Source organism: Glycine soja, chromosome 4 (assembly GCF_004193775.1).
Source record: "Glycine soja cultivar W05 chromosome 4, ASM419377v2, whole genome shotgun sequence".
Lineage (NCBI taxonomy): Eukaryota > Viridiplantae > Streptophyta > Magnoliopsida > Fabales > Fabaceae > Glycine > Glycine soja.
In genome coordinates, this window is record NC_041005.1 from 238797 (window position 1) to 262886 (window position 24090).

Here is a 24090-nt window from a genome sequence, read left to right on the forward strand (position 1 = left end):
TTTTCTGCCACAAATTGCAAGCTCGAGCTTTCTTCAAACAAATCTGAAAATCAGTATTAAGCGACATCTGTTCATAGACTTTCTAATACAAATTGCAAGCTTTAGTTTTCTTCAAACAAATCTGAAAATCAGGATTGGAACAATCTCCCCCACCCCCACCCACCCCACCCCCCACACCCAAAAGAAGAAAAACAAATCTAATCTGGTCAATATGTTTCAAACTTTAAAAAGATTGAGAGAAAAATGAACATTTCTCTTCTATAATTCTATCACCATCTAAACACATTTTCTTCTTCCCCCCACTTCTTTTTTCTGGTTCACTAGAGGTACAAAGAAATCAATTATACAAAATATCAAATAATATCTAGCCATGTTTCTAGACAAATATCATCGATAATATACATTAGTTCTAAAAAGAATATATCTAATCCAATCACTCTACATTTCAGGTGGTTACCGTTTTATCCCTCCACTAGTTTTCTCGTCCATGCCCCTTTTTGTCCCACCCACTTCCTTACATCTTCGAAATCTTCTTTGCATCATCTTTGAAGCATCCAAATCTGAGTATAAAGAGAGTTATCCGGCACCACCAAAAGTATACAGCTATCTCCCACACTGCATGAACAGTAATTACAAAGAATACATTTCTTACAAGACCAAAATGAAGAAATCGAATAAAGTGGTTCTTTCTTCTATGATAGGACTTCATGGTGCCACAAGAAAAGAGTGCAGCAGATTCTCCAAAAAGATAATATACAGATACCAAACTCTCATATTTACTTGCATAAATTTGAATTATTTGGCACGGAATTCATGCCGAAATATGGTGAGATTTTGAGTAAACTTATCCCTGTTTTTTGAATCTATGCTTAGAGTAACATCTGCCATGAGTTTATCAAAGCATGAAGAGAGCCGCTGATGCTGATCCATTGGCTGCGAAAATTAACCAACCCAAGTCACACAACATAATCATAGTGGAAAAACACAACTCATGGTTCCCAACCACCCAAATACATGTAATATATTATAACAGTAACAAAAGCTGAACCACTATAGTCTTCTATTAGCAAGTTATTGCCACCACTTTTATGTATTCTAAGTGAGAGATAGATACAATAATAACTATGATCAGTGCCCCACTAGTGGAGCAATATTTAGGGTCCTTGTGCCTCTTTTTTCAAATGACTCTGTCATGTGTGAAAAATGAGAGGCTGAATTCTCTCAGCCATATATCCTCAATATCTGATCTGTAATCCAGATAAAAAAACAGAGAAATAAAAAATTATAGCCCGACTTTGAAGTTAGAGTGAGAAGAAAAATACCTGTGATGACAAGATTTGAGCTTTCAGATCTGAGAATATCTGCAAGTAAATGACAACTCAGTCTATAAATTAATTGGGCCAAATAAGAATCAAATAGAGTGTGGCTAGAATTGTGTGGGAAATCAGTCAATAATTGCTTATGCTCAAGACATGATTAATTACATGAAGACTTGCCTAAACTGGAGTATTAATTAGTTAGGCAATAAATGCACATTAATGTTACACTCAACTTCAACCTGGAGTATATATATGTACCAAAGCTTGTCACATATGTTTGCAGTAATTTTTAACGAAAATAGAACAGAGATCAAAAAGGTCCACTACCTGCTCATTAATGAGTATCAAGCTCAACATTGGCCTACTCAGACTCCATTGGTTCCCACAGTCTTCAAACAATATGATCTCAAATAGGGTCTTCAAAATCTTGGCATGCAAAAGAGAGACACCCAAGTCAAACAACCTAACTAAAATGGTTCCCCGTTACCAGTTTCAAAGTAGGAAAAATGAATAAGATGAGCATTTTTCATAAAATAAAATGGTCGTTTGCTTTCTCAAGTATTCTTGAGCAAGTTATGCACACAACACAATGAACACATAACTATCCTATTTGAAGGTTTGCACTCAGTAAGTGAAAATTGGGAGTAAAATGAGGACATTATGGTATTAGCTGCAGCTGAATTTTTCCAGACTCCAGACAAATAAATTCATAAAAAAGTTAAGAGCAAAATTGATGAATTTTTAACCGAGTGGTGAACAGTAAAATATAAAAAATATATACTTCTGGAAACAGATTGGGACACTCTCCAATATGTCGAGCAAGATTGACAGATGCAGGTAAATTTGGAGCCTCTCCCATAGTGATGTTGTTGAAATAGAAAGCAGCCAAATTATCAACAGCAGATGCACACTGTAATCAGAAATTAGAAGACTTGGACAAAGGCATAGTTACAAGAAACCAAATACATAAATATTTACATCAAGCAGAATCTCCTAAAAAATGCTATGGAAAAATTTAATTTAGTCTGAAAACAGGAAGACGGAAATGAGATTTGTTACAATAACCTGCGATGAGATACTTGTATCCAACCCTTTAAGTCCAGATTCAAGGGAGCCAACCATATGCATAAAGGTGTTTGTGTCCAAGTTTAATACAAAAGTGATGTGGCTGTTGAACAAAACTTCCAAGAAGGCAAAATAAGCCCTTGTTAACTGCATAAAAGCAAAAACTAAGTGAGATTCACCTTAATGTATTTGGCAAACTGACAGAAAACTAATCCAATACATAATTCAGGAGTAAGATAAAAAAGGATCCTAGATAAATGAACGCTCATGGATGGTTTTATATTCATAACATATTTCCTCATGCAAGAGCCCATAGGTCTTGAAGCATTGGCAATGCATAAACCACTGCGCCTTGTGCTGAAATTCAACTTTTATTTAGAATAGAGGAAGCAAGGGTAAACTCATAACAACTTGGCCACGGAAGCTTTGATACCATACCAATCACCAATGCTCCTAAAAGTTTAAGCTGTTAGATAAAGGCTTGTGAATTGTTTTATGTTTCAAAGTGTCAAATAGAACCCTTGGGGGTAAGGATCTTTCAAGCAGAGGCAGTTTTAAAGAACCTAACATGTATAGCCTAGATTACAACCAATATGTACATAACTATATACATATACATACAGGTTTGATCTCTGGAATAACTTGGTTGGGGTTTTGTTGTATATTTAGTTTGCACAAGGATCTCCAACAGCTCCTATGTGTTAATTTGAGGATTTCGCACCAGCGGAGATGCCAAAAAGTGTTGGCATCTTTATTTGTCATAGGTCACCTCTTGAGTTCATATGGGACCAATTAGTTTTCCTAGCTTTATGTTTTAACAATGATCCTTTGATGGGGAGGGAGGTGTTATATTTACACAGATTACCATGCTGTGTTGCAAGAGATACAAGGTTGGGTTGGTGGTAAAGATAGGGAGGAATGGGTTGTGGGTTTGAATCCCCCTGACAACAAAAACAAACAACTAACATTTGCCAATAAAAAAAATGTTGTGTTGCATGTTTCCTCTTCTTTCCCCCCTTTTATTCTTGGTATAGTTCTTCATGTTGAAGATCCCACATTAAGTAATGATATGACCAAAATAGTGTACATAAGTGTGGGCAACTCTCACCTCATTAGATAGTTTTCAGGGTTGAGTTAGGCTCAACCCCAAATTCTAAGACTTAAAGATTTCTCATCCTCTTTCATAAAAAAAATCATTGTTATAAAAAAATTCGTTGCTCATAAAAAGAAGTTTTTAAAAATATTTTAATCCATGCAATCATTTACTTTTATATCCTTCACTTTATTATCGCAAATTTAATTTGAAGTGCACATAGCATAGGACTTATATGGCAAGAAAATAGTTAGCATACCTTCCTATAAGCCAATATATCAGACATAGGAATTGACAGTGTCATCTTTAGAGCAGCATCAAGAGCGTCAGATAGAGCTCTGTCACCATATAGTTCAAACACACCAAAGTTGACATAATTTCCTGAAAGGGCTGTCATTTGATGCAAGATATTAAATTTAGCCTGCCCAGATACAATTTTGCTAGTACAACAATCATGCAATCTACTCTCTAAAGTATTCTTTCCCAATAAATAGATACTCATTCATGTAACTCTATTAAGAAAAATCATAAAACAAATCAAGCATTTCACTAAAATACTCTCTTAAAGTATTCTGTACCAAATTTTAAGTATATAAATAGATACAGCAGTTTATATAACTCAATTTAAAAACATCATAAAATAACTTACTATCTGCAGCAATTTACAAGCACACCAAGCAAAACTCAAGCAGAACACTAGACCATGCCCCAGAAATAAAAATAACCAAAAAAGACATAGGATTTCACCTCTTGACAGTATCGTTAAACAAATCCATATTCCTTTGTATTTGTATGTATAAATATCAGCAGCACTTGGAAGAGACAGAACTCTAGATCCATAAGCGACAATCAGTTTACTAACTTCCCGGAAGAGAAGTATGCCATTTGGAGAAGAAGAGTCAAATGTCAAACGCTGAGCTTTATTTAGCACAAACTCAGCCATGAACTTTAACAACGGGGTGGTAACCTGCAGAATCAAGTGAACCCCAGGAGGGGGAAGAGGAACATACATCAGAAGTAATTACACATGTAAATGACAAAGTACATTTATAAAGGGAAAATTAGAATTATTGCAGATTTCTATCACTCATCATCAATTTGCAAGAGAAAGAAACACAATAGGAAAAGAAGAAAGCAGCAACAAGAGTTTCTCTACTAAATAATCAAAGATACATCATGAACGTAGGTACAATGGCATGAAAAGGAAAGAATAGAAACTAAATACTTAAAGACTATTGTAAGACATCATCAAGACACTTATTTTTCATGAATTCCAATATGGGGTCCAACTTCCGTTTCTAGTCTATACTACTTTTTGAGTCTTACCTATTTCGTCACCTTTATTGATGACTTCTACAGTGTACAAAGTAATCTTTTATAAAGGATGTTCAGAGTTGTTTTCTATTTTCAAAGCTTTCTGTACTGAAATTAAAAATCAGTTTGGGAATTCAATTAAGAATTCCCATATTCAAATTATAATTATTATTATTTGCTCTTAAAATTATACTTATTATTTACTGTTCATGCTAGAGAGTATGCTCGCTGGAGACCCTCAGTGTCAGCTCTATATGAACACAAGAGTCTAGTTAGCATCAGGAACACGGGGTGTATGAATCGATCACACCTATTTAAATGGGTTTCCTCCCCCCTAACTGTTCCTGTGATTTACAAGAGGTGGCATGAAGGGCAATTTAACTAGATTCACGGGAAGGATCTAGAAACCATCATACAGGGCCCAAAGGTCCAAGGCTTATGCACTCCTTGAGTTGTGGTATCTCTCCAAGTTGTAACTGCACAGAGGTTACTTAGCCACTTTGGTAGGTAAGCCATATAAGGCCACATTAGCAAGTCAGTCATTCAATTAGGTGATCCCAGCCCCTCAGCATCAAGCCTGGAAAGGCATAGGCACTTATTGTCATCGTGTGAATGGTCATCAATCAAACGGTCCATAGCCGCTCAGCATCAAGCCTGAAAAGGCCTAGGTGTTATTGTAGTTAGCCCTTGGTTGGGCAGTCCATAACCCCTTAGTGCCTACTTGGGCAAGTTTTCTCATAAATAAGACCTTACACTGCTCTTATCACAGGAAAATACTTCCAAGCTAAAACATGTCACCACTTCCACAGTTCATTTATACTGGAGCATGACAACTAGCAGTTGCATTATTAGCAGTCAAATGTTAATGCTTTCTAGAAATAAAATGTCTAGCTTGGGTTATAAGTTCTGATTTTCTGCAGATTGATCAACCGATAGCTTTTTCTTCTATACCAACCCTAGCCAAAAAAATATTTGTGTAGAAAAGCATTAGCATTTGAATTCAAATAAGGTAACTGCTAGTCATGATCCAATGTGAAAGAACCAATGATAGAAATATCACAAGCCAATGGAGGGTTGGGGGCAGCAACCCCATGTCATGCATTAGCAAACCCACAAGAAAAGTGACATCACATGGCTGTCAATTCTGTATTGAGATGGCCAAGGACATCTAAGGTGCTTGTGGTTTTCCCCATAAGCCACCCTTGTCTCCTCGGCCACCTGCAGCTCTAAAGATATTGATTAAATGATTTGATACAAGAATGCTAGCTCACCATGACATAAGTCATGGTAATGCCAGAAAAGTTACAAAACCAAGTTGCTGTCAACAGGGCTGTAAACCATAAATCGTTTCCATGTTATGATATTATGTAATAATTCATGCATTGTGCTAGCATCTACCAAATGATATTTTGAAATCACAGATCTTCAATTTTACATGAGTGAAGAATAATGGGATCAAAACCCACCATTTGAGTGTATATGTATGCATAAAAAATTATCCACAAGGTTCATTACCTCAGGGGTGTCTGTCCAATGTGAGATGCCTTTTAAGAGTAGAGGCATGTGTGCAGGATACAACCAATCAAATAGAAATCCATACGTTCGACGGCTAAGAATTACAAATATGAAAAACAGAGAGATCAGTTTAATTCCTTCCCTCTGCCTGAATAACAGAAACAGCACAACTACCAACCTGTTTGTGGCCATTGCAATTCCTCTAAGGTCCCTCATCAAACCAACAAGTGCATACCTTACAGCATCTGTTCGAAATACTGCATCAGGAGTTGATTCCAAACTGAGAAAAACCTAAAAAAGAGGGGGGGAAATATCATATGCTGACTTTGTCCAAGACCAAATAGTTAAAACAATTAATTATATGAAAAATCCATCTAGGTGTTATGATTAACACAAAAAATAAACAACAATTGCTATTATCTTTCACTAACCAATAACATAAGGCATAAGCATACTCACGTCCATGCAAAGTTTTACCTTTCTTGAAATTATATAAAGAATTAAGAAAGTAACAAGTTACGAGAAATAGGTCCCTGAACAGATTAGCTAAAGAACAAAAAACCAAAAGGAATACAACAGAAAGCCCAATTGAAATAGCAACACCCTCCAGTCATGCTCAATATAACAATAGTAATATCTCTTCAGAACAAGTTGATCTGAATACAAGAGACAACAACAAGGACAACATGTGATAATCCTAATACTAGAGATGAGGAAGATATATGATGAATGTGTGATGCGTCATTTTATTTTTGATGAAATAAGTAATTTTATCTTCACACTTAATCGTAGAAGGAGCATGAGACCATTTAAACAAGGGGCAGTAACATTTTGCTTTTTACTTCTCTTGTCACCAGATTTCCTCCCAGAAACATGCATTACCCTACGGTATACCTTTTTTCAACAACTGATCCTGCATGATCTATATAACAACAGCTACTATTTTTTAATGATACAGAATTTTCATAATGCTGGTCCAGGAGGACAGGGAAAATCACCAGCTATAGTACAGATCCCCATTATTTCTGTCTAAAGATTCTCTCCTTATAAAAAAATTGTTATTTCATATTATCAATGCCACATTATTGTGTTCAGTGTTTACTTATTCAGATTCAGTGTGCAATTTTGAGTGATAGAATCTATATCAATCGATGAATAAATACAAAATCGCAGCAAGATTAACAGCACATGACAGGCAGAACATAAAATCCAGTCATATTATACATCCAGTAATAAAATATTTTATTAACTGCACAATCCAATCTGCATTCATTAGTAGAGAGGCATGGGATAAAAAATTACTATACAAGCATTTCAATGAGATGATTGATGGAGTACCTGCTGGAGTGGATCCATTGAAGATTTAAATTTCACAGGGCTATCTTCCATGAATATCAACCAGCCAATTGTGTAATAGAAAGTCGTTCTGCTGCGAGTGCATCTTTTTGCTTCCAAAAATGGAAAATGTTCCTTCTGAGATTAATTTTAGTGAAAAAATAATTAGAATAAGGATAAGAGGAATCTCATTCTACAAAAAAAAAAAAGTGGAGAAATACAGCAGTGCAGAGAGTGAAGGAGGAAATGCAACACTACTCAAAGAATCAAATCAATGTATATCAATTTTTAACATAGAACGAACTTAATTAGAAGGAAAAGAGGGGAGGTGTAGCTAAAAGGAGAGGAAAAATCCTCCTAACAAAAGAGTACAAAGTACTTCAGAGAGTAAAAATTGCAGCAAGGCAGCCCAGGCTCTTCATATATTTAAAACGGAAACTCCCTTGAAGCAAACATGTGCCGACTTCTTTAGGAAGACCATAAAACAACACTATCCCAAAGTTGAGGGGACAGATAGATGCCCCTAAAGTTGCAACCATTTCACTCCAATCAAATGCATTAGAGGACACGCTCTCACATCTAGGCTCTGGATTAGCTCAAAGCTTACAAGGTACAATTACAATCAGAAGGAATTCTAGCTTGCTAGCTTCCCTGTCACTTAAGACTCTGGAAATGAAAATCCCAAGACAAGGGAGTATCAGCATTAGTATTTATAAAATAACTAAATAAGTGTATCCCTGCCTTGAGTGGTCATTGAGTTGGTATCCCACCCATTCTGATTTAAAGTTTAAACTATATTTGACCAAGATTTACTTGAGAGATGGGACCATAAAGAAGCCTTTGAAGGAAATTGCCACAGTCATTTGGCCACAAAAGCAATATTTTTCTAAACCAGAATTGCAAGACCCAGACATTTCGTTCTTGAGTATGCAATAGATCTCCCAGCCAAGCCAACAAGATAATTTATTCTCTGATCACCCATAGTCCCACACCTTGTAGTACCAAGGTTTGATAGAACTTATTTTAATTGATTTTGACAACAAACTTTTTGAGGACTAGTTTAAGGATTTAAGGTCATAAACTTATGTTTTCATTATAAATTAAATTTCCTAAAATATGCTAATTGAAAGAATCTAATCACTATGGTACTTAATTTGTGCAAAAAGTTTAATACTTCAAGTACTTTCAGGTGTCAAAGTGCAAAAGGAACAATCCATCTTCCAATTTGCCTATTATAAAACACAAAGCACTAACCAAAAAGCAGAGAGACCATCACTAGCAAAACATACTGTCATCAGCAAGAAAATTTTCAGCAATGATGACAAGAAAGAACTTAAGATTGGAAAAAGAAGCAATGTCACATGAAAAGGAGATAAATAGCAAGGAATGAAACTCAGTCATCCTTGAATAATTTTTTAAGCAATTTACATAATATTGAAACATGAACACTAATCCGTATGCAATATAGTTAGGACAGAAAAGAAAGGAAGTCTGGATACTACCCACCCAGTTAAATTTTAACCAAAAACATTACCCGAGTACGATCCTGATCAACAATTAGCATTATGCATGAAAAAGCAAAATAACTCCATATTACAATTTTAGTCAAGGGTACTTGTAATTGTGTCGTGTAAAGCTCAATTTCTATCTACACTTTATATATCAGTGTATCAACTGCTGGTCAGCTTTCGATTGTGCACAGTAAATGATAAACTAAGAGAAATTAATGAGCAAATGACAAAAAAGATATCCTACCGTATGATTGGCAACAATAAATTTCACTGTATCCAACTTCAGAAGTAGCTTTCCGGTCATGTAGCTGTTGCAAGAGAAATCGATTAAGTTGAGTGGCTTGTCCTAACTACAAAATAAGAGATAACTAATACTCTTTAATCCAACTAAAACTAACCCAGATGCAAGCTCCAAAAACAAACTCAAGGCGTGGTCAATGACTTCTTCACTCTGAAATTAGCACAAGCACAATTAGTGTGTTAAACCAGGAAAGAATTTTGAGATGAGAAAAAAATACCTCTGTGTAGCACTTAAGGTTAGTCACAATCTTGCCAATGATCACATTCAACAGTAATAGATGATCATGTAGGCCAAGAAGTTCAGATAACCGGCTGTATAACTGCTGCAACATAAAATATATAAATGAACAAATGCATAGAAAGCTAAATTTATGTTCACAATACCATGTTAAATGTTAAGCAAGGGTGCTTCAATTTGTGAGCCATACCTGTACCAGGTACATTACATACCGCATACAGGTATGCATTGGCTATGCCTGGGTATCTAGCAAATTTATTGTGGTGTGGGGTGGGGTGGGGGGGTATTGTTTCAATGTAACCAATGTTGTTAAATGGAGCCACCATGGCTGAATGGCATGTCAGATTTTTTGCCAACCACCAAAGACAATTTCTAAAGGGATGGCAGGCCACAATGGCGTGTTTATATCTGCCAATGCATACCTGTAACCCAACTAACAACAGCAGTGCACAATTGCAAGGATTTAGGACATCAATTAAGTTAGCTAACTTTTTTTTATTAAAAATATTTTCACAATTTACAGATATATTAGTCCATTTATGTTTTTTGAATTTTTTATGTTTTCATTATTTATATAATTTTGTTATGTTTTACTATTTACTATATAATACATACATGTGTCATGTGTGCACGGGCCTATATATGTTAAAATAAGTAAATTTATAGAACTTTTTAATGTACCCATACTTTTTTAAATTTGTCATATTTTGTACATGTACCCATACTATGTACAGGGATCATATCCATGCAAAATGGATTATTCTCAATAATTATAATATTTTATTACCTTGGAAGAATGAATAGCCTGATCTCCTACATAAGACTTTCGGAAATGCTGAAAGAAAGTAAGAATTGCCCTATCTAGTCTTTGTTTGCTTATCTCACCATATCTCTGTCAAATGCCAATAACATGAAAATATAAGAAATACATTCTTCTAAAGCACGTCATAAACTAAATTTATCATCAAGAAAAACTAAAGCAAAAAACAATAAAAACAATACCAAAAAACATAAGATAAAGACAGGGATTCCATTCTGCAATTGCATTAATAGAAAAGAAAAATACTAGGTATGGTAGTTGCCCAGAAGAGCAAGTGATTACCACCAGTTGCATGTGAACTAATCAGTTATAATGAAAAAAAAAAAGAAATATTAGAAGGCACTTCATCTAGCACATAAGAATCTTAGCAATAAAAAATAGAGTAAAACCATGTTCTAGTCTTTGGAAGATACACTAGTTATCAACTTCACCCTATATAGGTTAGTTTCATCAATTTGAACCCCTAAAGTTCGAATGCTTTGGTAGGAAGGCCAAATTTGTGGCAGTGTGTACTTCATGCAATCCTTTGCTGTTAAGCTCATGATTTTACAAGGACTCCACCATCTCTGAATTATGACATCCTTAGTTTTTCTATTGTTCTTCTGCACCATCTCTGTTTTTAATAAAAATTATTTTCATATAAAAATTATTTATACTAACTAAAACCTTCGCATAGCGAAGAGCCTCTGGGCAATGGGGTACGAAGTTTTTTAACTACTAAAGTAAACAATAGATCACCCTTCAACCAACAACATAAATACAAATTCCTAAAATGGATCTCCTAACATACAACCAAATACATTTTTCAATTAAAAGTTAAATGTCATGATGCAAATTATTAGACTATTGTACAGAGAGTTGCAGTATTCAACTGCACCCTCAGTTAAGTCAGTTAGTTAGGATTTAGTTTTATGTTCTGAGTTAGTTAGTCATAACTAACTATATAAGCCTATATATACTGAGTTGTAACTCAGTTTGGGGGCCAATAATAAATTTTACTTCCTCTTTCTAGAGTTTTTCTCTCTCAAAAGATCCTCTATTATGATCTGTTAGAACTCTTCTATGGTATCAAGAGCTTGGTAAGGTCATCAATGGTGGCACAAAGCAACGCGTTTCTTACTCCTACTTCCTTTCCTCATTCGATTGCACATAAGCTTGATTCAACTTTCCTGTTATGGCGTCAACAAGTTGAACCGGTCATCAAATCACATTGTCTTCAACGTTTCGGTGTCAATCCTCAGATTCCTCTATGTTTTCTTTCTGAGACGGATCATGAAGCTTTAATAGAGAACCTTGCGTATGAAGCATGGGAACAGTAGGATCAAGTGCTGCTTACTTGCCTCCAATCGACGCTTTTGACGCCGATCCTGTTGCGCGTGTTAGGATGTGCTCACTCCAATGAGGTTTGGGAGCGTATTCATGACTATTTCCAAAAACAAACACATGCTACAGCACATCAACTGTGAACTCAGTTATGAGCTACAAATCTTGGCGGAAAATCGATGCAAGAGTTCTTGTTGCAGATTAAAGCTCTTTCAGATGCTCTTGCCTCCGTTGGAGGTCCAATTATGCTTCAGGAACACATTGATTCCATTCCTGAAGGCCTTTCGTTGGACTATCTCTCCATCATTGCGATTATTGAGAGCAAGTTTGAACCTCTCCTTGCTCACGAAGCACGTCTGAATAAATTCACCAAACAGACTCTATCTAATTCACCTTCCATCAACTATCCACAAGCACATCACAAGTCTTCAGTGATTAGCTCTGATGACTATTCTGTGCCAAACAAGACAGATCCAGAGAGTTTCTCGGCTTTCCGTGGTGGTGGTAGTTTTCATCGCGGTGGTGATGGTGCTGGCCATCGTGGTGGTGGCGGTGGTTGTGGCAGCGGTGGTAGTTGTTTCGCTAGCTTCCAGTGTCAGGTATGTCTAAAATTTGATCACACTACTTCAGTTTGTCACTATCGCTTTGATCAGTACTATCAACCAAACTCAACTTTGGTACTTCATGATCCTCTGAGTCCAAATTACTCTCAGGCTACTTCCACTCCATCTCAGAATAATTACAACAATTATTCACAGAATAGTAACAATGCTGGCCAAACTTCTGGTGATTCTAGACCAGCTAATGTTTGGACTAATAACAATTATAAATCTGCCAGTATCAATTCTCAGTCCAATCCTAGTGTTATGCTGACAAATGCTCAACCTCAATCCAATTCCACTAATTAGATTCCAGATTCTGGTGCTTCATTTCATGTTACTGGAGAATCACAAAACATCCAGCAACTAGAGCCTTTTGAAGGTCCTGATCAGATCTTTATAGGCAATGGTCAAGGTATGCAAATTCACCCCTCTGGTTCTTCCCATTTTACTTCTCCATATAATTCCTGTGTCTCTTTATCTCTTAATCATCGATTATATGTTCCTACAATCACTAAAAATCTTATTTCAGTCAGCAAAATTGCCAAAGACAATGCTGTTTACTTTGAATTTCACTCTAATTATTGTGCTGTGAAATCTCAGGTTACCAATGAAGTCTTACTTCAAGGCAGTGTTGGTTTTGGTGGTCTTTACAGTTTACCTCACATTCAGTTTCAACCTTCAATTGGTGTTGCTTCCTGGTGTTTGTCCAGTTCTGTCAATTCCTCTGTCAATTCATGTAATAAGAATGCAGATCTCACTGTCAATTCATGTAATAGGTCTAGTAGTCTTTGGCATGACAGACTTGGTCATCCAAATCATCATGTTTTACAGCTTGTGTTATAACATTGTAATATACCCACTATTAATAAAAATTTGATTAGCTTTTGCTCTGCTTGTGCTGCTGGAGAATCTCTCAGACTTCCCTCTTCTCTCTCTACCTCTGTTTACTCTTCTCCTTTGGAATTGGTCTATAGTGATCTTTGGGGACCATCCCATGTCACTTCCACTAATGGCTTTCTATACTATATTACCTTTGTTGATGCTTTCTCTAGATTTACTTGGATTTATCTACTTAAAAGCAAAGCTGAAACTTTCACTGTCTTTAAGAAATTTAAAGCCATGGCTGAATTGCAATTCAACACCAAAATTAAAAATCTTCAGACTGATTGGGGAGGGGAATTTCACCCATTGGCACCCTTTATAGCTGAGTGTGGTATTAATCATAGACTCGTTTTTCCTCACACCCATCATCAAAATGGGGTTGTTGAAAGAAAACATAGGCATGTGGTAGAACTTGGTCTCACCTTGTTGCACCTCGTTTTGGGACTTTGCTTTCCCAGCTGCTGTTTATCTTATAAACAGACTTCCCACAGACTCACTGAATTCTTCAGTACCTTATCATGTGCTTTTCAACAAATTTCCTGACTACAATTTTTTAAAAACCTTTGGTTGTTCTTGTTTCCCTTTGCTTAGACCTTGCAATAATCACAAATTAGACCTTATCATGTGCTTTTCAACAAATTTCCTGACTACAATTTTCTAAAGTTTTTCTCTCTCAAAATATCCTCTATTATGATCTGTTAGAACTCTTTTACAAATTTACAGCTTTATAGGGTTAAAGAACAAAAAAAGTGAAACAGATAATTCATGTTCCAAGGCATGCCGAAAACTAATGTTGTAACAGTATACCTGACTGTGTATTCCACTATCAGTTACATTTATCAACTGTAAAACTCGAGCTGAAAGTTCAGCATCAAGCACTTCCTGGGATTCCACACTGCATAAAAAAGTCACAAGAAAATAAGACTACAAACATATTGATACTTGATAAGCTATGAACACTGCTCAGAACTTCTTTGACGATCCACATCATTCCAATTGATAAAGGCAAGAGCTAAAAAGGTTTTTACCTACAACCAGTACATTGTTTTATCTTAAGAATTGCAGCAATGATATGAACAATCCAAGCAAGTTTATCTTCAATCACAATGAGGTCACTGTTATCAGGAACATGTAATCTAGCTCTTTCCTATTCAGTCATTAAAAATGGTTAAACATCAATTAATAACTCATTTCTCTCAACAATAAAGTACAAAAGGATAACTGGATGCATTCAGGGAAAGCTATAACCACACCGTGTATATTTGCAGGACTGGCTCCATTATGTTTATTATGAATAAACTACTGCTTTCATACTGCACAAAGAACAAAGGAGTCAGACAATCAACACAGTTCAATATAGCAGCAGAATTGCAAAAAAAAAAAATTAAGAATGAAGAAAGAATTTCCTATGTTGGAAGCTAGATTATCTTCAGCAAATGAGTAACGTAACAACCATGATATCTATCTTATTCCTTATTCAGACACGAGATTTGGATTCAGTTGGACAAATTAAATCAAAGTTGTCTCTTGATGGTCACTTTCTCTCTGGTTGAAAGGTTAACCCAACTTTAGTAGGTTACAAGGTTAGAGTGATGTTAAAATGGAACACTCTATTTACCCTTTTTTATTTAGCTTGATAGCCGGTGTGCTCAGTATAATGAATTTCAAGAAAATATTTTGAATAAGACGAATTTTATATATAGACCCAAAAAAAGTACATAAACTGAAAAGAATAAGATATCCTCTGTAACAAGGATACAAAATAAACAAAGAAAAAAGAAACAGCCTTATCAAAGAAGTTAGACATTCCAATTTCTTTGCATATTTGCTAGGAAGATTCCTCGAGGAAACCACTGCATAGCTGATTTCCATGTGAACTAACAGACAGTGTAGAAATGGTAATTTCTCATGTAATTATCTGAAGGAGATAAGCATAATTCAACAATTGCTCAGACTCACATCAGATTTTTAAGTCAATCCTGACTTGAAACTCAATTTGGCAAAGACTGGATTGGCAAGTATGGATGAGAAGAGACAGGTCCTTTAATCTTGCAACTCTAGGTACTTGTGTCAGATTGGGGAATGATTATGAGGAAATTGTCAGGCTTCTTCTTATTGGGACTCTATGATTCATAATATCTCAGAAGGGCACCTCATTTTTTCATTGGGAGGTCAACTTGCTCAGGGAGAGAAAAGATTTTTGGCTCTTGGTAATTTGATGCCCAAAAACGTTGCTTCAGAGTATTAACTAAAGGCATCTTCATTGTGGCATCAGGCTGTTAAAATCATAATGCGTGGAATGATAACCTAGCAATAGTCACAACTCATTCCAAACCTAAAACATTCATTTTTATGAGTATGTCTCTTTTTAAAAGGTTGGTTAACAGCAACGAATTCAGATTCCTCATTCCTGTTTGTTTTGGCTTTGTATTGATGTATTCTACTGCTTTGTTTATATCCTCCTATGAAATCCATCTTGCCTTCTAATGAAATTTCTTCTTTTATTAAAAAGAGAAGAATGAAAATATTAAAAATGGATGATACCTGAAATCTACATAGGTATGGGAAGCAATCTAATTGATCCTGAAGAAGTTCAGCATTGTCCAAGGGGTTCTCAGAAAGATCATCAGGTAATCCAGCCTATAAAAAATGGACAGAAGAGGTTATATTTATGACAGCTGTCTTATTAACAGAAGTTTAAAATTAAATAATACAGCCTGGACATATGCAGCAGGCAACAAATAAAGCATGCATGGATAACTGGAAATACCTGCACAGAGTTGAATCTTGATGTGATGAAACTTTCAGTAATCTTGGGAACAAACTCATCCAGTAAGCTTGGTGCATCACCTTTTAAATATGGAACAGAAGACACCAATCTAGACCACAGCCCTAACAGGTAGTACACACTATTGCTTGCCCACTGACAACAAGGTATCAGCTTAATCAATATCTCTATTTCAGAATAAACGTGCAAAAAACCTAAGTTGAAATTATTAACTCATGAAGCATATCTTATTGATAATTATCACATGATGTAATCCTGAATATGATTTTTAAGTGCAATATATCATGTATTTTCGGGAAAATATTTTAAAGCAACACAATAATTAACCTGCCATGATTGCAAAGACTTGAGAGTAAACTCTGCAACCAAACGTATCCAATCGCTGTAGCCTTCCACATTAACAAGCTCTGACAACTGCAGCATTTAGTTTAGAAATTTAGGTGGCAAGTTCAAGGTTAATTGGGGAAAGGGTGTTCGGATGGAATAAATTATAGAACATGTGAAATTTCTCCAAAGTTTATCAACGTAACTGTCAGTGTATTGTTAGCGTAAAACAACTAACAAATCAGAGAAAGTATATTTCCTAGTTTGTAAGCAGCAGTTTTGGGGGGGAGATAATATTTGAGGTTGATTTTCAGGTGCATTAAATGCTCCTCAGATTTGAATACAAATTTGTAAACACTACAGTAAGCATACAGTTATCTGAGAGACAAGATAATTGACTTGATAAAGAAGTGGGACAGGGATAGGATGCCCCCATGATAATTGACTTGAACTGCCCCAGTTAATAAGTACAAATTAAACATTTATGCCACTAATTAAAAGTATAATACACAAATAATAAATATTTTTTATGAAATTGTTTCACATTTAAGGAATGAAGTATACAAAACAGTGGCAAAGTAATACAGAAAGCAATGATGAGTAGGTTATGAATATATTCCAGCCATTTATGTGTGTCTTTGATATACTAATTGCATTAAATTTAAACAAAATTTAAATGATATGCTAGCTATCAACAAAAACAGTGGCAAAGTAATTATGAAAACTATTGTAAATCTTCGTAGTTACTCTCCGAGAATGGTGTGTATTAAGGTTTAAAACTTGAAATCCCACAAGTATTACAAGGGACAATTTGTATGATGGACAGCCCTTCTAACTTCTAAGCCAAAGTATGTACCTAGCCTCCACAGCATGAACCCCATGTCCCTGCTTATGTACTTTGCATTACTACCAATTAGAAATAGAAACCACTAGATACACCACAAAAGGAGAAAAAACTACACATAAGTCTACCTGATAATTCACTCTGAACCGACCAAGAAGACGACAAAACTCATGGTAATTATCATGATCTGCAAGACCTGCTTTACAATACAGTTGAAATTATAAATGCATGACCAAACAAGACAACAAAAACAACGAAATGAAAATAAAGAATTAAATAGTGCTTTAAAATGTAAATGCAATAATGGCCAATATTTGTTGTGTGTAACTTCCTTCTTCACAGCATTTTTTGCTTTGCTGAACCTAGAGGGATTTACTATGGCTTTCCCCTTTCAATGCTACTGAAAAATAGAGCACAACTGAATCTTAAACTAAATTAATCTATTTCCTGATTAATAGTTTATAAAAGATAACCACACGTTCAGCCCAATTTCACCTGTGATTACAAAATCTCACCAAGAGCTTTTACCTAGGTCATGTAAGAGCTTCTACAAGTTACCATACAACCCGCAGATGCAAAAATTAGATTGAAACTCTCAATTCCTACACTGGCAGGAAATAACTGATTGGTTTGATGAAGTGGAACAAAGATTGAACAGCCCAAGGCAGAGATAAATTGCCAGGATGACAAATGCATGCATAAAAAGAAAATGAGATAGAAAGATATCTCTTTTATTTAATTCTGCTCATAATCAATATGTAACAAGAAATCCAAAAAAAAAGGAAACAAAAGACATTTTTTTCCTTTCACGTATAATAATGGAAGTCCAGTTTGTCATTACAATACAAAACAAGTGAAGAAGTAACAAGCCTACAACACCTTGCCCTGTTTGCAGGATTACTTTGGTTCCTGTCATTAAATGGGCCAAAAATTTAGAACGGGCAGCATCATTTGTAAACAAAGAACGTCTTACTGACGCAAGTCGCACCAAGCACTCCAGTGCCTGGAAAGAAAAAAAATTAATGCCAAAGAGAGAGAGAAGGTTCAAAAGTACAAGCAGATGAACCATAAGAACATTTCACAAAACAAAATGAACATTAACCAATGATTAGTCAAGAAACACTTCTATTGTCAATTTTCCGAAATGAACAACATAAACCAATAAGAAAACAAATTGTCGTCTAATAGAAGTGATAATATCAAATTGAAAAATATTCAAGAAAAGACATCTTATTTAATACCTCAATATTCTGTTATTGTGGTACTCAATTTTCATGCGAATGTAATACAAAGGATAAGGTAATGTTGAATAACTACTTTTCTCAATGCAGTGCATTACTTTATTTCAGAAGGAACTGTAAGTTTACACTGCCCTGCAGCCATTCACCACCATACTCTGGTGAAGCTTAGGGTGTTTTCTTTGAAGTTGATACTAATCAAAAGGTTTAGGCAGAGTCATTAACAAAGGTTTTCAAACAAGACCACTTGCTGGCATCCATCTTGACCTTATGGTTCCTCCTTGTCACACATGCCAGGAAATTGAAGAGGCCTGTATTTACGAGTTTGCTTGTTTTCATTTCCCTTTTCTGTTTTAAAGTTTACTAATCTGCAGGTTGCAACAGGAATCCCAAGACATGATGAAGGTAAAGAGAAAGGTAGGCTAAGTGTGAGATACCTATGGAAGAACAGAGCTGCTAGGCTAAGGCTGTTAGCTGTAAGTGCTTTATATATTTTGCCTTATGATGATTAACGGAACAAGTCGTCTTTTTCATTCTTTTTTCCAATAGAAATCCTCTTCTTTTTTTTCATTCCTTTCTTCTCCATTCTAATAAAACTATTCTTTTATCTCATCTCATAAGAAGAAAGAAAAAATATTGGTCCTAGGGCAAAAGTAGATCATATTCACTTTTTGTAGTCTATGAACTGGAGCTTCAGTTGTTTATCATTTTTTTACCCCCAAAAAAACACTTATATCATCTCCCTGATGTTCAACTATCACATGCTTTAAAGAATAAGAAATTTCAGCAACAATCAAGAAGGAGAGCCACCAGAATTTTCCAGTCATCCTCTTTCAAAAAAGCAAGTTTTTGCTTCAAACTTACTAATATATGGTCACCATTAAAAACATCAATCATGCTCACTTTTGCTTCATTATAACATTGTAATCACTTATTCAAACATTTAAATAGCACTTTATCATTCTTTGGCCAACACTTTTCCATTCTAAAGGCTTTGTCATCATTGCCAATCTCAATTCTCAAATAGCTAGCCCACATTTATAAGTTCAAAGTCTAACAAGTGGCAGGATAAAACCGACAAATAGGCCAGAAAAGAAGAAAACTAATGAACATTGATGGTTGACAAAATTCTTTGAATGAGCAGAAAATTAAATAAACCCAGAAAAGTATGAAATAAAATGGCATTACATACATAATATATGCCCTTGATATGTTAACACTAAACTTTGACACTGATATACACAAAAAATCATTTTTTAAGTTAAAGGAGTAGCTATAATCAAATTTGATCATTCATGTTAAGATAACGGTCTCACTTGATATATATTTAAATAAAGGGGGCTGTAATCAATGTAAGTAGTAGACAATTTCCCAAGAACTAAAAAGGATTCAAATTTTAGTGGTTAATTAGTGAACTTCAAGGTCTAAACATTAAAAATACAATCATAGAAACAAACGCATGTACAGACCTCCTTTGAAAGAGGGGGTTTTGTAATGGCATAGTAATCAAAAAATATTTGTAGTGTTGAAGAATCCTCCAAAACAGGCTTCCAAGGTGATGGAATCTGCAAACCACCATATTCCAAGATAGTAGATGAACATGAACCAACATTGAAGGAATTCATGTAGGATTTTGCAAAAATTAAAATTTTAAATAAAAATAAAACAAGCAGATACCTGAACTGTGCCAAACTCGTCTGAACTTTCATCAACAGAAGTCCCCACAAAATCAAATGATAAGCATTTCAAAGACAGAGCAAGTGCCAATTCTTGCAATTGATTGACAACTGCAAAGTATATAATCTCAACGCTCAAAATTATGATAGCAAAAGGTAAGAAACATGGTACTAAAGAGGGACAAAATTTTAAGCAAGAGTATACCCATTTTACCATCATTCTTCAGTTGACCCAATGATGTTAAAGATATCTGAAATATCTGAAAAAGATATTGGTCCCTAAACGAGCAAGCAACCCTTCGATGATTTGTTGCAGGCATACCAGCATTGGCCTGAGGAAAGATTTAAGAAATACAAAGAGAACTAAGCACAATAACAAATGTATAAAAGTAATTTTGAAAAAGGTTTGCCAAATCAGGTTTTTTATTATTATTTATTAACACAAACCTATCAAAAAGCATCAGCAACCAACACAATTATGTGAATTGCATAAACCTTTGGAATGAGGTTAGCACAAATTTCAATGATGACCTCATGAAGCATATGTTGGCACATTAACACTGCTTTAAACTCATTAATGAATACGTGACAATATGAAAACTCATAAAAGTGCAATAACAACAAAAAGTATTAATTAGAAATTTCCCCCAGTGACAATATGAAAACTCATAACTCGTAAAAAGTACAATAAAAACAAAAAGTATTAATTAGAAAATTTAGCCAGTCTCTTAGCTCTATCCCTCAAAAAACATTCATACAGATGCCCAATGTTGTTAAGACAGAGATCCTACTTAGGATCGGGAGGGGGGTTGCAAGATCGTAAGATGTAGAATCGTAAGGTCCTACTAAAATATAAATTTATACATACATACATAAATAAATACACACACACACACACACACACATATATATATATAGAGAGAGAGAGAGAGTATGATAAAAAAATTATAAATGACAACATTAAAGCAAAGATTATTTTAGGATCCTAGACACAAAAAAAGATCATAGTACTTGCATTAAAAACAAGAGTACTGCACATGGACCACAGAAAAGCGTGAGTACCAACATAATCTATTTGAGAAAATTAAAGTTCAAATAAGTCGCAGCAGAAGCTATGAAGGCCGCAAGACAGCAAAGACGGTTGAGGGATGATGTGCAAAAGAGATGAGAGAGATTGGACGCAGAGGCACAGGCACTCAACAATTCAGATCATAGTTCTTCAGAACAAGAGAGGGAGAGAGAATAGGACACAGGTGTGTTAAAAGGCGTGTTCAAAACTCGAGAGAAATGTTTGGCAGAGAATAGGGAGCCGAAAAGGCATTTTAGGGCACAAAAGGGGGGTGTAAAAAGGGTTTGGGAAAACTGGGTCGCCCGACCCGAAAACCCAACTTGCTGGATCGTGAAAATATCAGATATGACAATTTTGCTCCAATCTCGCTGTGATCTCACCCAGGCACAAAAATTCCATGCATGATCCAGCTCAGGACAAGGGTGCGAGATCTTAAAATCGTGCAACCTCATGACCTATCCAGCAATCTTGACAACATAGAGAACCATTATATCAGCACACCTAAGAAGGAAAAAATTTAATAAAAAAAAGGAAAAAAATCCTATATCCCAGAAATTCCAAGAGTGATACAGAAATCTTCCAAAAATTTCCCCAACCAAAGACACAAATACTTCCACGAACTTCAAAGGGTCTTACTTACAGTTACACTCATTTCAAACATCACTTAGATAAAATTTCATATTGTTGTAAACAAAAAAGATATCATCAGTGACAAGCAAATCGTTTTCAATAAAAAGAAGCACAAGAATACTATAAAATCTAAGAATATGAATACTCTACTAACTCACAAAGTACATACAAAAAGCAGAAAAATAGTAACATTAAGACAGCTGCCTCAACTGATTACTTGAAATCTCTATGCGGTGTATCAAGGAATCTTTTTTCTGTTTTTTATACAACTTTTTCGAATAGTAGACCCTCCTGTTATTATGCCACAACCCCCATTTTTACTGTTCGACTTCCATATCATTGGACGGACTCCATGAACAAACACAGACAAGCACAGACCCACTCAATATGATAAATCGGCTTATGTGCCAACAGTATTTTGTAATGTCCACACTACACACCAGCACCAAACACATTGAAGTAACACAAGTTAAATTCTAACCTGATTCATCTCAGAGATAAGCTGACTTAGGATCTTCAAACCAATGGCATAATGACCCGGTGTTGCCTGGATTGGAAAAGTATGTTATGAGCAATATGTCCCAGAAACATAAATCTAACAATTGAGATGGTGTGTAAGGCAACAACTTCACATTAAATACCGGTGTCCAGTTAACCTAATAGGATTTAAGAAAAAAGTTGCAGAAACCAAAGCAACTACTAAAAGTGATAAAATTAATAGATCACAATATAAAGAATAATAACTTATTTACACAATCAATACATGTCTGAGAAGGTGAAGAAATCAGAAGTGTGATCCAGGTTTACTACTTCAAGTAAATTGAGACAAACCTTTTTTTTAGTTCAAGATATACAAAACCTTCAATTGATTGCTGTGAAGAAGAGGATAAACTATATTCATGGTTTTAAAAAATGGTACCCGACGCAATTTTAGCCATAGCGTCAAGGTTTTTAGACTTACTGTGACCATAATTGTGGCCACATAGGCCGCATTTGCCAGCAATGTCAAGGATCGTGATGAAAACATTAATTATATTACCAAAGTATGTAGGACTGCTATAATTTTTTTCTCTTGAACAGCATACATAGGAAATGGCTGTAACGTAATGCCAACAAACACACTTAAGCCTTTGTTTTATTCGGGTCCGGCAAATCATCCTTGGATGTAAAATACCGCATTGCATACAAATTAAACAATCACTTTTAATCACCTGACTCAAGAAGTTCATGGATTCTTTAACCAGGTCCCGGAATCGATCATCATCAAACCATCCGAACTTTGTGACTCGACACAAAAGTTGGATCAAAGAAGCAGCGACAAATGGCTGTAACTCGGGTCCTCTGGTCGCTAGATAGTTGATAAGGTACGTCCCTGACATGCATTAAAAATAGTTCTATGAATTCCAGAATTTTGAGTCACCGAAGAGAGAAATGAAGAGAAATAATAATACATATATCAAGGCGAAGCTTCATGGCAAGGCTATGTTCAGTGACTTGTTTCAACAAACTGGAACTAGCCAGCATCAATGCATAGGGTGTCAAGGCATGATCAAGAATGTATTGGCATTGGGAAATGTATTCAGTGTTCATGGAGAAGCATTTCAGTGTGTTCTCCGCGTGAGCACGTTCCACCGAGTCCTGCGAATTATACAGCCTCTCACACAATGCTTCTAGTTGTGCCAACTCCATCGCGAATCTCAGATTTCACTACGGACGATGATTAGGGTTGCGATGCCAACAACTACGCGGCGGCGATGACGAGGGAAGTGCCGCCGGCAACCGCGAGACGACGGGAAAGGTAACGGAATCGGAGTGAAGAGAGGATTTGGTTCTACCACAAGTGCGCGACTACGATCACATCGCATTGGCCAAACGGAAGAAATTCTTGTTCTTGATCCATCTAGGTTTTCTCAATCTATTTCTTCCTTCGGACTTCGGAGGAATTTTTCTTTTTTTTTTCTTTTTTTTTTCTCTCGATTATTTGTGTTATGCGTGAACGACAAAAACCCGTTTAAATAAATACTTTCCGTTTTTTTATTCATGCACCGACTTGTTTTCTTTATTTTTTAAACGCAAAAAATTGTGAATTAATATAGGTTTTAGGATTCTTTTATTTACTACATAAAAAAAAAAGATTTGAATATGTTAAAAAATATTTTATTTTCTAATGTGTTAAAAAAATATTAGAAAAACATCTTACGTAC

The 24090-nt window shown here is 35.4% G+C and overlaps 1 protein-coding gene across 4 annotated transcripts; it reads right to left on the bottom strand.

Moving 5' to 3' along the window:
* Nucleotides 1–203: 203 nt before the first annotated feature.
* On the bottom strand, nucleotides 204–23882 carry LOC114408388 (exportin-7-B-like). Of its 4 annotated transcripts, none has more exons than XM_028371425.1 (28): nucleotides 23338–23882; nucleotides 23098–23258; nucleotides 22368–22433; nucleotides 20402–20519; nucleotides 20189–20298; nucleotides 19981–20076; nucleotides 18153–18276; nucleotides 17402–17469; nucleotides 16433–16519; nucleotides 16088–16240; nucleotides 15862–15957; nucleotides 14571–14630; nucleotides 14346–14464; nucleotides 14125–14212; nucleotides 10478–10582; nucleotides 9671–9772; nucleotides 9551–9603; nucleotides 9397–9460; nucleotides 7645–7779; nucleotides 6485–6597; nucleotides 6307–6400; nucleotides 4225–4444; nucleotides 3737–3867; nucleotides 2385–2531; nucleotides 2101–2229; nucleotides 1647–1745; nucleotides 1323–1361; nucleotides 204–933 (listed from the first exon to the last, which is right to left on the bottom strand). In XM_028371425.1, the coding sequence occupies exons 1-28, from the start codon at nucleotides 23573–23575 to the stop codon at nucleotides 796–798; spliced, it is 3153 nt and encodes a 1050-aa protein (XP_028227226.1). In that variant the 5' UTR covers nucleotides 23576–23882; the 3' UTR covers nucleotides 204–795. The 4 variants fall into 4 exon arrangements, with proteins under 4 accessions (XP_028227226.1, XP_028227225.1, XP_028227223.1 ...); XM_028371424.1 differs by having other exon boundaries at nucleotides 9671–9775; XM_028371422.1 differs by having other exon boundaries at nucleotides 20393–20519.
* Between the last annotated feature and the right edge of the window lie 208 nt (nucleotides 23883–24090).

What these genes read in the sequence shown, in the direction of transcription:
- LOC114408388 (XM_028371421.1), bottom strand. Translation starts at nt 23,575, where the DNA reads ATGGAGTTGGCACAACTAGAAGCATTGTGTGAGAGGCTGTATAATTCG. An exon ending in AGTCTTTGCAATCATGGCAG is followed by an intron (nt 16,241 to 16,432) that starts GTTAATTATTGT and finishes CCTTGTTGTCAG; the next exon opens with TGGGCAAGCAATAGTGTGTA. An exon ending in AAACAATGTACTGGTTGTAG is followed by an intron (nt 14,213 to 14,345) that starts GTAAAAACCTTT and finishes TTTTTTATGCAG; the next exon opens with TGTGGAATCCCAGGAAGTGC.